Raw genomic sequence first — 13627 nt, 5'->3', positions numbered from 1 at the left:
GCACAGCTGACACACAGCTTCAGCCGATGGTGACCATGTGAGAATATGCACCTGTCACTGACAAATCTTTTTTATTTTTTTTTTTCAAGAGAAACTCAAAATTTGGATGTTTTAAATGTCATTTTAAAAAGTCTCTTGAAAATGTTGGCTCACACATTAAAATAAAATCCTGTACGATCCATCTATAAACACCTCTGTGAATTCGATTTGAGATTTGAGCCCCCAATTTTTTACTTCTGCTGAAGCCTCATGCAGGCAATCTCTTGGTTAAGTGCCTTGAATGAGTGCATTTTAGTAGCTTAAGTTGCTAATAAGACCATCAACTAAAGAAAACAATAAATTAAAATTTTTCTAACTCATTGGTCAAAAGAGTTTGACAAAGTCCCTTAAATCATTTCCCTTAAATCATAGTTTGAATTAGCATTTGATTTAGTATTAGTATGTGTACCAAAAAAACTACTACTCTTGCTTTTTGGCAGCTGTCTGACTCCCTGCCTCAGGTGACACTTCTCCTGAGATTTATTTAGACGTTAACCATCCTTCTTCCTCATTTTGACGTTGCAGTTTAGTCTTCTTGAGAAAAGAGAGTTTGAAGGGTAGGAAAAGGAGAATCCCTTGCAATATAATTTTTGAGTTTCTGATTTTCCCATACCCACTTCAGAGTAGATATTTTAATGGGAAAATTCAAAGCAAAATATTTCACTTAAGAAACAAACCCATCCTCTAGCATTTTTTTGTTTCAGGCTGCCATTTTTTCGTATAAGACTGGAAATCTGCAATTATAATTCAGGTTATTGTCATAGTGCTCACAAGCATTAAGGAATTATGCACTGATACATTCCAGGCTGAAATGTTTTGGCAATTTTCAGTACTCAGAGTTTAAAATGTGAGTTCATACCTTACAGAAGATACAAAAGAAAAAACAATCATATTCTAGTTGAAGTTCCTCGGCTCTGACACTTCTTTGGTATTTATAGAGGAATTTATCAGGTCTAACTCTCGTAGGAAGAACATTAAAGCTGTGGGCTTGGAGGTCAAATAGGCTGGTGTTTGAATTTCAGATCTGCTTCTTGGTAGCTTGCGCAAGTTATTTCTTCTAGGCTCCGATTCCTCATTTATAAACGAGGAATAATATTAGCAACTTCAGAGGGTTGTTGGGGGGATTAAATGAGCAATATGAGTCAAGTCTTTCCCCCCCCCCCCAATGGTAAGCACATAGAAGTACTCAGTAGACGCCCTCATCCTTCTCACTTTTACTGATGCACTTGGCTCACGTAGCCTCCTGTCAATTACTAGGACACATCTGCCTTCCACAGACTAATTTTTTGTTAGATTTTGCCTTTCCTGATAAAAGCAAGGTAGGATAGTAGAAGGGAAACCATTCTCTCTCTCTCTCTCTCTTTTTTTTAATTTTTATTGAATTTATTGGGGTAACATTAGTTAATAAAATATAGGTCTCAAGTGTACAGTTCTATAATAAATCATCTTTATATTGTGTGGTCACCATTCAAAGTCTCAAACAATTTTCTAATTCTGTTGCCTCTAGTTATTTAGTACTGTCATTTAGATTCTGGGATTCAGTCTCCTTTTCTGTAAAATAAAAGAATTGAGTTAAATTATCTCTAAGCTCACGTATGTTACAGTTTTTAAAGATGTCCAAGGGAGAGGCTCCTTAAACAGATCCTCGTGGAGTGGCGGTACTTTGCTGGAGTCCTCACAGTGAGTTCTTCAGCATTGCAGTCCCAGAAACTTAATCATGCCATTTCGCTCAGAGTTGATTAGCCTCTGATTGAGGCTAACCCAACTCCCAGGATATTGACTAACACACAGAAATTCCATGTAATCACATTACACTGAGACGTCTGCCTGGCTCCTGAATTAGAATGGTTCATCTCTCTAGGACACTCTGTTTTGGTCAGCAGGTCCACTTACGAGATCAAATTATAGATAAAGAGTTTTTTCATGAGCACAGAATTAAAGCAGAGATAGTTTAGGTGCTCTCAGGAATTGTTTCTGTTACCCTGTGGTAGCCTAAGCAATTGCCTTTGTCCTTTTTAGAGATAAATTGATATAAAACAAAATTCCGGGGTTTTAATCTAGTTTCAGGTTACTATTAAATGCATGGTTTTTGAAACTCCACATTCAGTGAACTATCTAGATGTCACTCTGCTCACTCATCTCCACCCCACCCCACCCACGTGTGTGTCAAGCACAGTTTGCTGTAATGAGAGGAAACAACTTTTCTGCTGCTTATATTCTTTTGTATTTTGCTCTTATATTCATTTTGTTCATTCGTTCATCAAAGTCTTAGAAAAAGCCCAACCAATGTTTTATTTATAAGCTTCTAAGTGGTTCCAGTGGACTTTCACGTCTGCCCTTTTCACAAAAACTCATGCTCATGTGCTGCCTGTGCTTTGGGTGGGAGAACAGGCAGAGCTCTGGCCTGGTGTCAGAGCACTGGGAGGTCCTTTAGTAGGCACTCGAGTATGATAAGAACAAAACAAAACAAGGAAATCTTTTAGAAAGTACTTATGAAACATTTAGACTCGGAGAACTTGACTTTGATAAATTAGAAAGCCAGAAAAAAACCCAGAGCTTGTTTACACTGTATTTCCTTATCAGCCAATCATCCTAATGGCTTTGAATGGCTCTCTAAATGCCTCTGTATGATAATGTCCGCAGGTGAGCATAAGGAGAGTTCTCGGGAAAGCTAAGGTACAAGATGTTAAAGACAAGATGTTAGGAGATAGAAAGAAGTAATGACAAATGGACTAAGTAGCTCAAAAGAGTAAAAGGAGATGTTAGCAAAAGGAATTCGTGGGTATAAATATGGAATTCAGAGAACTTCAAACTTACTTGTTGATTAACTACCAAGTGCCTGGCATTATAATAAGTTCGTAGAAAAATGCCCCCAAAAGTTTAAGACAATCCCTGTACTCGAGTTTATCAAGGAAAGATTAGGTACCAAGTGGCAAGACTTAGGCTAGTCTTGGCAGGGTAAGTAGGGTTTGAATGAGGACAGAGATTATTCTAAGACAGTGGTTCTCAATCTTCTGGCCCTTTAAATACAGTTCCTCATGTTGTGACCCAACCATAAAATTATTTTCATTACTATCTCATAACTGTAATGTTGCTACTGTTATGAATTGTAATGTAAATATCTGATATGCAGGATGGTCTTAGGCGACCCCTGTGAAAGGGTCGGTCGACTGCCAAAGGGGTCGCGACCCACAGGTTGAGAAGAAAGGAGCAATGTGGGTGAAAACATGGTAGAATGGCTTAGTTCAAATAAAATCAGCCAGTGCACACCAGGCAGGAGAGAAAATAATGGAAAGATCACATTATGTAAAACAAGAATGAAACTTTTTACCTTTGAAAATGCCAACAATATATTTTACCGACTTCTAGTTTAAGTCTCTTGTCTAGCTGATAGAAAACTTACCCAAATTGTTTGGGAAAATATAGTCACCAAACCTATATGAGAAAGGAAACCTTCTAGACATTTCCAAATAGAGAAATGGCAAATAATTAGGTAGTTTTAGATCTGAAAGGTGTAGTGAGTATATAAGGTACCCAAAAGAATTGAAGAATAATAGGGTGAGGGGGAATTAATATGTACTGAATATCATATATATTTATTTACATATCAATATCTATTTTACTACGCATTTGCTGTAGTGCTCAGAACAATTTGGGAGGGAAGTTTTTAACCCTCATTTAGAAATATGGCGGGGGGAAAAGAGCTTAATTGCTCAATATTGCAACTAAAAGAAGCAAAAATCAAAATTAAATGAGATATGCATATCAGCCTTCTACAGAAGTTCTGTACAGACAGTTTGTAAAGTCATTGAAGAGACCCGAGAAAAGCTCACACTGAAGGAAGGTAGTAAACACTGCCTCTGTCCTGCAGCAGGCCTCAGGAAGCTTTCCTGTGGATTAATAACTGGGTCATCTGGCTCTGGGTCTCCCACCGGCCGGTTATCTCAAGCTCCACTGGGAGGGATCCCTTCTCGGCCCACTCATGTGGTTGTTGGCAGGATTCGGTTCCTCAAGGACTTTGGGCCGAAGCCTCCCTCAGGCCCTTGCCAAGGGCTTCCCCTCTTGTCATCTCACAACGCGGCAGGTGGTTAAATCAAAGCTAACAGGCAAGAGGACCCAAGCTAACCTTAGAAGTGACAACCCGTGGCCTTTGTCATATTACTGCACTAGAAGCAAGCCACACTCAGGGAGGGGATCAACACAAGGGGCTGAATACGGGAGGTGGGATCCTCAGGAGCTGTCAGAAGCTGCCTGCCACAAAACCCTAAACTGAGCAGGTCAGCCGAGACTCCGCTGGGACCTGCTTAGCCTCCTCTTCTGGCTCACTGGTTGATTCCTCCCTGCTGTGGTCACCGCCTAGCCCACTGTCCTAGGGCTCACTTCCACCCAGACTTACTGGTGCGTACAGATAGGACTCATTAGTACCGACTCACTGGTTCTTACCTTTCCTGAAGTGTTAGTTACGAGAACAGGTATCTGTCTTTATGTTGGCACTATGCTCAGTGCGGAGGACACAGAAATGGAAAAGATACTACTGTGTGAAAAATTCTATATAATAAAAGGCTAATATGCAAATTGTCCCCTCATCCAGGAGTTCGACCAGGGGGAGGAGCCAGTTGGCCAACCGCCCACGGCCCCTACCCCCAGCCAGCCCCACCCTTGATCACCCCTCCACCGATCGGGGGCAGGGCTGGCTGGCCAACCACCTGCGGCCCCTCCCCCTGGCCAGCATGGCCTGATCAGCCCCGATTGGAATGGGCCAGTTGGACCCCACCTGTGCATGAATTTGTGCACCAGGCCTCTAGTATGATATTCTATCTAATAAAAGCCTAATATGCTAAGTGTCTGGTCGTCCAGTTGGCCATTCAACCAAAGTGTAATATGCTAATGATATGCTAAGGCCACTCAACTGCTTACTATGACGTGCACTGACCACCAGGGGGCAGACGCTCTGACTGGTAGATTAGCTTGCTGCTGGGATCCGGCCAATCGGGACTGAGCAAGACGGGCCAGACACACCCTGGAGCCCTCCCAAGGCCCCTCCCCAGCTGGCCAACCTCCCGCATCCCTCCCCAGCCCCAGTCGTGCACAGGTGGTGATCCTCGGCCTGGCCTGCGCCCTCTCGCAATCTGGGACCCTCGTGGGATGTTCGGAGAGCCAGTTTTGGCCCGACGGTGGAATGACAGGTCGCTATGAAGCGCACTGACCACCAGTAGGCAGATGCTCAATGCAGGAGCTGTCCCTTGGTGGTCAGTGCACTCCCACTGGGGAGCGCTGCTCAGCCAGAAGCCAGGCTCACAGCTGGCAAGCGCAACGGCGGTGGCGGGAGCCTCTCTCACCTCTGCAGCAGTGCTAAGGACATCCGACTGACGGCTACTGGACTGCGAGAGGGCAAAAGCTGGGCTGAGGTACCCCCCCCCCCCCCCCCGCCGCCAGTGCATGAATTTCGTGCACCAGGCCTCTAATAATGGGATAAGAAGATACGTTATTGTTTTTGTTATTGTGTTTAACAAGACTCTTCTCCTCCTTCCAACATTGCTTTACTAAACGGGTCATCAGAAACCATCATGACTATTTCTGTTTACACAAATGGTTTCTCCAGTTTCTCTGGAACGTAAGTTTATAATTTCTGTGCTATTTCTCCTGAGGGGAGGAAATGATGGGAAAAGATCCAGGCTGAAATATGTGTGAATGTTCAGTCTTCCCTCTCCCCCTTACCCAAGGCTGGGATCATTTGCTAGCTTACTCTGGAGGCTGCATATCTGATTGTTCACCTTCCAGCAGAGAGTGGAAACAGTAAAGGAACCAAATGCCTTACTTGGAGAATGTTTCAGACTTGAATCGGCTTAACTTTCACAGAACATTGTCCTAGATGGGAAGGGGAGAGGATGCTGGAAGGGCCTTCAAGGGAAGGAAGTAGAGCCCGGGTGTTAGTTTGGGTAATGGCAGTACTAGTTGTCAAGATATGAGGGGGAAGGGCAGAGGAGAGAAAGCAGTCTAACCCTAGGCTTGTGTGTGGCTGTTTGGCTCAGCCTCTCAGAGAGGCGGCTCAGTGCAGGGCCTTGGCAAATCTGAAGGCAACTTATAACAAATGCCGTTGGGGCGAGGGATGCAGTTTATTATGCTTCTCTAGCCCAGTGGTTCTCAACCTTCCTAATGCCGCGACCCTCGTGGTGACCCCCAATTTCATTGTTACAAATTGAACATAATTAAAGCATAGTGATTCATCACAAAAACAATATGTAATTATATATGTGTTTTCCAATGGTCTTAGGCGACCCCTGTGAAAGGGTCGTTCGACCCCCAAAGGGGTCACGACCCACAGGTTGAGGACCGCTGCTCTAGCCACTCCCACAACAGCCTTCCAGCTCTCGGATAAAGTTAAGGAGCCTTCTGCTCCAACTCAGCACAGTGTGAGAAGCCTTTATTTTTTATGAAGGGCAGCCCTAGGAGGCCCAAGCCATGAGGTTCTCTAATCCTGAGGAATTCACAGAAGTGCCTGGGCCACTCAAGTTCATAGTCATCGCTGCTCATCTGGGTAAATCACCTTGGGTTGAATTGTTGGAAGACACAATGCTCCTGGGCTGTGATGGCTGTCTGTGCTGGGGAGGGCTGGAGACCATCTGTACTCAGTATCTATTCTCTGCCAGACACTTGACAACTCTGAAAGGAAGGTGATATTCTCCCTGTCCTACCAATGAGGAAACTGAGGCTCAGAGGTCAAGAGGTAACAGAGGGAAAGAGGTCTCTTTTTTTCCCATGATGTCATAGTGCCTCTGAGAGAAACTCCCCTTCTTCAGTGTGGGTGGCAGAGACACAGGGAAACCGAAGGGAAAGGGAAGCAGTGGCCTTGACCCCTGCCCGCAGTTCGTCCAGCAGAGCTTCAGTACCTCTTCCCTGTCCCTCGTACTCGGGCTGTTTCCCAAAGAATAAAGGACGTGCCCCTGGCCTGCTCCAGTGTCCCAAGGTGGAGAAAAAGTGGCAAATGGTCTCGGCTTTAAAGCAGGAGTAGGGCAGCAGTAGGCATCGTCCACACAGAAGGTGAGGAAGGCAACGGGGGAGGTTGCAGGCTCGAGGGAGCCTGGCACTGAGAGCGGCTTATAGCTCAGTAGCATCGACCCTTGAACAGCAGGGTTTGAATTGTGCAGGCCCACTTCTACATGGACTTTCTAAAATAAACTCGTACAGTATTGTAAATGTATTTCCTTTCTGATTTTCTTATTTACATCTTTTCTTTTTTTAAAAAAACATACGTTTTTATGGAATTCAGAGTAAAGGAGAGGCAGAGAGAGAGATAGAAACATCAATGATGAGAGAATCACCCATCAGCTGCCTCCTGCATGCCCCACACTGGAGATCAAGCCCTCAACCCAGGTATGTGCCCTAACCAGGAATCGAACAGTGACCTCCTGGTTCATGGGTCGATGCTCAACCACTGAGCCACACTGGCCAGGCTAACATCTTTCTTTAGCTTACTTTATGATAAGAATACAGTATGTAATACATTTGACATACAAAATATGTTAATTGACTGTTTGTGTTCTCGGTAAGGCTTGTGGTCAATAGTAGGCCATTAGAAAGTTTTGGAGAAATGAAAGTTATATGTGGATTTTTGACTGTGCAGGGATCAGCACCCCCATGATGTCCAAGGCTATAGGCTGAGGCAGGACCTAGATAAAGAAGGAATTTATAAAGCCATGCTAATGTTATCAGACAGGGACCGGCCTAGAGCGGGTGGGCTGTTGACTTTGTGCAGGAGAGGTTTCACCACACGAGTGCAGGTGATGTTGAGAGCACGTTTGTTAAAGCTGAGGACAGCAAAACAAAGGAGAGACCAAGGGAAGAAGCAGCAGCAGGAGCAGCCTAGGAGGCACTCTGCTTTGACTCCCTAGAAATGTCGTAGGAAAGAAGTGAGTCAGGGTGAGGCTGCTATGAGCTCCCTGGGATATGAAAATCTTTATTGAATAAATACTGTGAAACCTAAAGCAAGAGGACAGATAAGTGAAATAAGAAAATCTTCATTGACTCTTTATGTAGAAGGTATTTTGTTGCTGGAGTGACAGAAGTGAGTCAAGGTGGGGCTGCTTTTAGCTCACTGGAGTCAGAGAAAAGGGGGGCCTGGGAGACAGGATCAGAGGGTTAGCCCTGGACGAGCTGCCACTGCCCACTGCTCCCCTGGTGGCAAGTCTTGTGGGGACCTTTAGAGTTTACAAAAAAGAAAGTAAAAAGTTCATGCCCGAGAAGGGGCATGGGTGTGCTCTAGAGCAGCGGTCGCCAACCTTTCAGACCTCACAGACCACCAGTGGTTTGCGGACCACCAGTTGGCGACCGCTGCTCTAGAGCAAACATGCGCTGGTACCCTTTGTCTGGGGGGTTTTATCTCTCTTCTGTGGGCGAGCATCTTAAAGGAGGGTTTCAGTAGAATTTTCATCAGCTTTCCAGGTGCATTTTTAATATGCTGATGCATCAAAATGGGCATAGGGGCAAGTGTGGGATTATTCTTGGTTCACCTTTGCAATTTTATTTTTATTTTGGGCCTGTCTGGCTCTAATTGGGTTTTTGTTATTTGTTCCCCTGACTTCATCTGCCCTTGGGGTTGGCTGACACAAGTGGCATTAATTGGGTCTCTGTCCTCTATCTACCCGACCAGAGTGATGTAAGCTGTTTATTCTCTGGTCAGGGAGGAGAGGTGTATACAGTATGCACCGTTTGTTCTCAGATGTCCTTGGTAAGGGAAGATAAGATCTTGCGATTCACTAGCTGTCTGTAAATCAGTCAAATTGTTTGGCCTTGTTTAATTATCTTGTCTCAGTTTCCCCATTCCACTTGCCCAGGAATTTTTCTAGCTGCTTACTATTCTACCTCACTAAGAGCCTTAGATTTTATCCTGATTGTAATGGCAAGCCGTTACAGTGGAGGAGGGTGTGTGTTAAGATTTTCATTTTTAATATGTTATTTAGGACCTTCTGTGCGTGAAGGCAAATATACAGTCAAGGATGGATCATGGTTTTTAAAAAGATTTTTTTTAATTGGTTTTTAGAGAGGAAGGGGGAGGGAAGGGAGAGAAAGAGCGCGCGCAAGTACAAGAGTGAAACATCAATTGGCTGCTTCCTGCACACCCCCTGCTGGAGATCGAGCCCACAACCCAGGCATGCGCCCTGACTGGGAATGCAACCAGTGACCTCTTGGTGCAGGGGTTGATGCTCAACCCCTGAGCCACACCAGCCAGGCCACAGCTCTTTTATTGCTTTGTATTGTTATAAATTTTTCTTAAACTTGAGCTCCTTGTGAGCAGAGGCCTTTATGTTGTGCCTGTTACATCCCTTACAGGGCTTAATGCTAAGACTGCAGTCAGGACTAAGTAAATCTTTATTGAATAAATACTGTGAAACCTAAACCAAGAGGACAGATAAGTGAAATAAGAAAATCTTCATGTGACTCTTTATGTAGAAGGTATTTTGTTGCTGAAGAAACAGGTAAAGGGAATTGTAATAACGTGATCTGTATGCTATTTTGGCTAAATCTCTAGTATGCAATTCACAGGCCATATAACATTATTAGGATAATTTTTCCTTTCTGCACAACTTTTTGTTTCTCCTTGAGTTACTAATTAACTTGTTTGCTTATTTGCTTCGTTTTCAATGTACTTATTACAAATTTATGTCCAACCTCTGCCTCACTTGTAGCAGTCTCTCCTCAGTATGTTCAAACTCTGTTTTTTAACAATTTTATCGTAAGAAATCCTCTCGCAGAGTTTTCTCTCTTCCCCTGGTCTAATTGTAGCTGCTTTCGAGCCTGCTGCACAGCTTTCAGGTTAGGATGATCTTCACCACGATCCTGAAGGTTTCTGTGCCTCTTTCTTCTGCTGGAAGCACCGTTTTCTAAGTCCTGTCCTTGCCCCTGCCCCTCCTCCTCCTTCTTTTCACCCTCATTTTGCTGGGCACATCCTCCAATAGCTTCCTGAGAAAGCATACTTGGGAGGTAAACTATCTGAGACCCTGCACGTCTAAAATGCCTTGTTCTACCCTCACACTCGGATAGAAATGCAGATTAGATATAATTTTTTCCTAGAATTTTGAAAGCATTGCTCTATTCTTCTAGCTCCCAGAAATGCTATTGAAAAGTCCAAGGCAATTGAGTGTAGGTTTTTGGTATGTATCCTGTAGATTGCTCTGTGGAAACTTGTAGAATTTCTCTTTGTTCTCTAAGTTTATGATGTCTTGCTAAGGTATAGTTTTCATTCATGTGCTGAGTCCCGAGTGGGTGGCAGGAACAGGGGTGGCCCATCTTCAACTTTATTTCCAGACGTACCTACTGTTTTCAATTGCTGAGCTTTTTGTGGGTTCTGCAGTATAAATTGAGGCTTGAATTGAACTTTCCTGGGTCTGCTAAGACAGTTACCATTTGACCTACTTTTTACTTTCCAGAATGCTGTTGCTATTGTCTCTGTTTCTCTTTTTCTTGAGGGTGTGCGCATGCATGTGTGTGTCTGTATGTGTGTGTGTGAAGCCCTTTACTGTTAGTGCTCAGGGATATTTCAGGAGAGAGCAGAGCTAACACACACATTCAGTTCATCAGAAGTTCCTTCATCTGTATTGTCCTGAGGCTCTCAGGGAAGTCACTTTTCAGGTCTGTTCTTGGTTATGTTAGAGCAAGTGATAAAATGTATTTCTAATGACCCATTTTGTTTGTTTGCTTGCTTATTTTAATGGATGTTCCTGAGGCTGGTCTGAAAGATCACAAATCATGTTTTACTTTCCTCTTTTATGCCAAGCCTCATCTGCGTTTAACCAAGCCCATTTCTATTGCTTTGCTGGCCCATGAGTAAAGTTTTATTTCATTTATCTTTTGTGAACATTTATCTTATGTGAGATGCCATATAGAAATGTTCTATAGTAAGATGTATGTGGTAAGCCCTAGAACAACCACTAAGGAAATAACTTAAAAGGGGCGGGGGGGGGGGGTATGAAAGAAGAAGCTACAAACAAAAATATTCACTTACTATCTTTTTTTTTTTAAGTAGTAAAGGAAAAATAGATGAAGAAAAGACGTGAGACATAGAAAAAATTTAAATTGGCAGACAAACCATCTATATCAATAATATTAAAAAATGTAAATGGCTTAAACAAGTCAGTCAGATAACATCATCAGACTGAATAAAAAGTAAAAAAGATCCAGCTATATGCTGGCTGAACAAAATAAAGAACGGAAAAATAATAGAAAAACTCCGTGAAACCAAAAATTGGTTCTTTGAAAGGGTCAACAAAACTGGCAAACCTTTAGCTAGATTGACCAAGAAAAAAAAAGAGAAGACTTAAATTACTGGAGCCAGAAATGAAAGGGGACAGTACAGCCAAGAGAAAGAAAAAAGATCACAATTCCATGGACAGTTATGTGCCCGTAAGTTGGACAACTTGGACAAAATGGACGGAGTACTTGAACGGAACCTCTAGAACCTAAAGAATTGGCATTGTGATGCACTTACAGGCTGCTGCCCTCTCCTCTCAAGGACGCAGTGGAAGTGTCCACCTGGAGAAGATGCTATACGATGCAAGAGGTGAACTCCGCCCTGAGTAAAATCCAGCTGGTGGGATATTCTCAGAAAATTGTGAGTGTTGATATGATCTTAAGTGATTAATGAATGCATTTGATTCATATTGGTTTTATGGTAGGATCCCCTAGTTCCCTTTATAAGCCATTTGATCACTAAGAATCGTGTACTTGTGCATGCTGAAGACAGAACAGTGTCAGTCCCTTCCTCCATCCCTCCCAGGTTCTTCCTGGGCGGCATTTGATTGGCCAGCATGTGATAAGTCAAGAGAAAGGCATGTCATTCTACCCACTTTAGGACAGATTTTGGACAAGGGAAACAGGAAACAGGGAGCATAAAAGAGATCAGGAAGCAACTTGCAAGTGTAACTTTTGAGCTCTGACCTGATAACGATAAGGTTCCCGTTTCTGTCAGCTTATGCCCAGAGTCATTCGGTGTAGAGCAACCATGAGAATAACACCTAACCTGTAAAGAAAAAGAAAACGGACGTATTTGTCTCTCCGGTTTATTTGGTAATATATCCGCTCTGCCTTTCACTGAGTGAGGCCAGAGTGCCTGGTGCCATGTGGATGCACCGAAACTCTCTGAAAGGTGACAAGTCAAAATGATGGGGCTGCTCTCTGTGTCTGCCACATGGACTCTCTCTGTTTTATGTCAGCTCTTTTCTCCTACAGACTCACCTGCATGTCTGCGTTGCTGAGAGCTCATCACTTCTTCCTGCGGTTCTTTTCCAGGAGCTGTTTGGTGCGGTCCAGGTGACTCCGCTCAGCTCCGGCTACGCCCTTGGAAGCTCCAACTGGATTATTCAGTCCCATTATGAGAAGGTGTCTTACGTCTCGGGATCCTCCTTGCTTACCACACACCCACAGGTAACTCTGAATTCTCATTTAACAACTCAGCTTTTTGGTTACTTAACCCAAATTTAGACTATATCCAGAGTACCATCAGCAGTGTTTTAATCTACCTAATTTTGGTTTCTATAGACACTTTAAATCATTGTAAGAACACTTAACATGAGATCCACCCTCTTAATAAATTTTTTTAAAAATATGTTTTTATTGATTTCAGAGAGAAAGGGAGCGGGAGAGAGAAATAGAAACATGAATGATGAGAGAGAATCATTGCTTGAATGCCTCCTTCACAACCCCTACTAGAGATCGAGCCCACAACTCAGGCATGTGCCCTGACTGGGAATTGAACTGGCAACCTCCTGGTGCAAGGATCAACACTCAACCACTGAACACCCCGGTCAGGCTAAATTTTTAAGTGTAGAAGACATTACTGTTGACTGTAGATACAGTGTTGTACAGCAGCTCTCTAGAGCTTACTCATCCTGCTGCACTGAAACTTTATGTTCCACACGTACACTTTATCAAAGTTAGATTGTTCATGTCCCACATTTAGAATCTCTGGCTCCCCTGTAAGGTCCTGTTGCCTCTAAAGCCACCGCTAGGATTCTGAGATTTCCCAACACTTCGGATAATCATAACCTGATGTGGAAGAGAGATGGACACTTGTTTACTCAGCAGATATTCGTTATTTAACATTATTAAGGACCTACTATGTGTCCAGCACTCCTCCAGGTATGAGAGTCAGTGGTGACCCACAGGCAGAGTCCTTGCTCATGGACCTGAGTTCTGTGGATGTATGGAGAGAGGATGGGTGCAGAAAATAAATTAGCCAAGTAATTTCAGGTTGTGATATAAATACTGAAAACAACAAAGTCAGGCTGTGTGTAGAGTGATGGAGACTAGTTTAACTTGGATGGGCAGAGAAAGCTTCCGGGGAGGATCTGTTGGAACAGAGACCTGAAGAAATGACCACGTACAGCAGTGAGGGCAAAGTATTACAGAGACATGACAGATGAAGGGCCCCTACAGCAGGAGCAGCCGGGCATGTTTGCAGCGCAGAGGCCACTCAGACTGCAGCATACTGAGTGTGGTCAGCAGAGATGTCCGGAGATGAGCAGAGGCCTGGCCGTGTAGGGCCCGGTAGGCCATCATGAGAAATTTGGATTTTATTTTCATATGTAGAGGG

At 43.7% G+C, this 13627-nt stretch overlaps 1 protein-coding gene across 2 annotated transcripts in view; it reads left to right on the top strand.

Moving 5' to 3' along the window:
• INTS9 (integrator complex subunit 9) overlaps positions 1 to 13627 on the top strand; it is a 104842-nt gene that overhangs the window by 58283 nt on the left and 32932 nt on the right. For both annotated transcript variants that reach the window (XM_059697574.1, XM_059697575.1), the window contains exons 7-8: positions 11527 to 11647; positions 12325 to 12459. In XM_059697574.1, the coding sequence (XP_059553557.1) occupies positions 11527 to 11647; positions 12325 to 12459 (256 nt within the window). The remainder of the gene's footprint in view (positions 1 to 11526; positions 11648 to 12324; positions 12460 to 13627) is intronic.

This window comes from Myotis daubentonii, chromosome 5 (assembly GCF_963259705.1).
Source record: "Myotis daubentonii chromosome 5, mMyoDau2.1, whole genome shotgun sequence".
In the NCBI taxonomy this organism is placed as follows: Eukaryota; Metazoa; Chordata; class Mammalia; order Chiroptera; family Vespertilionidae; genus Myotis; species Myotis daubentonii.
The sequence above is the reverse complement of the archived record's forward strand: the minus strand, read 5'-3'. Positions and strand labels throughout refer to the sequence as shown.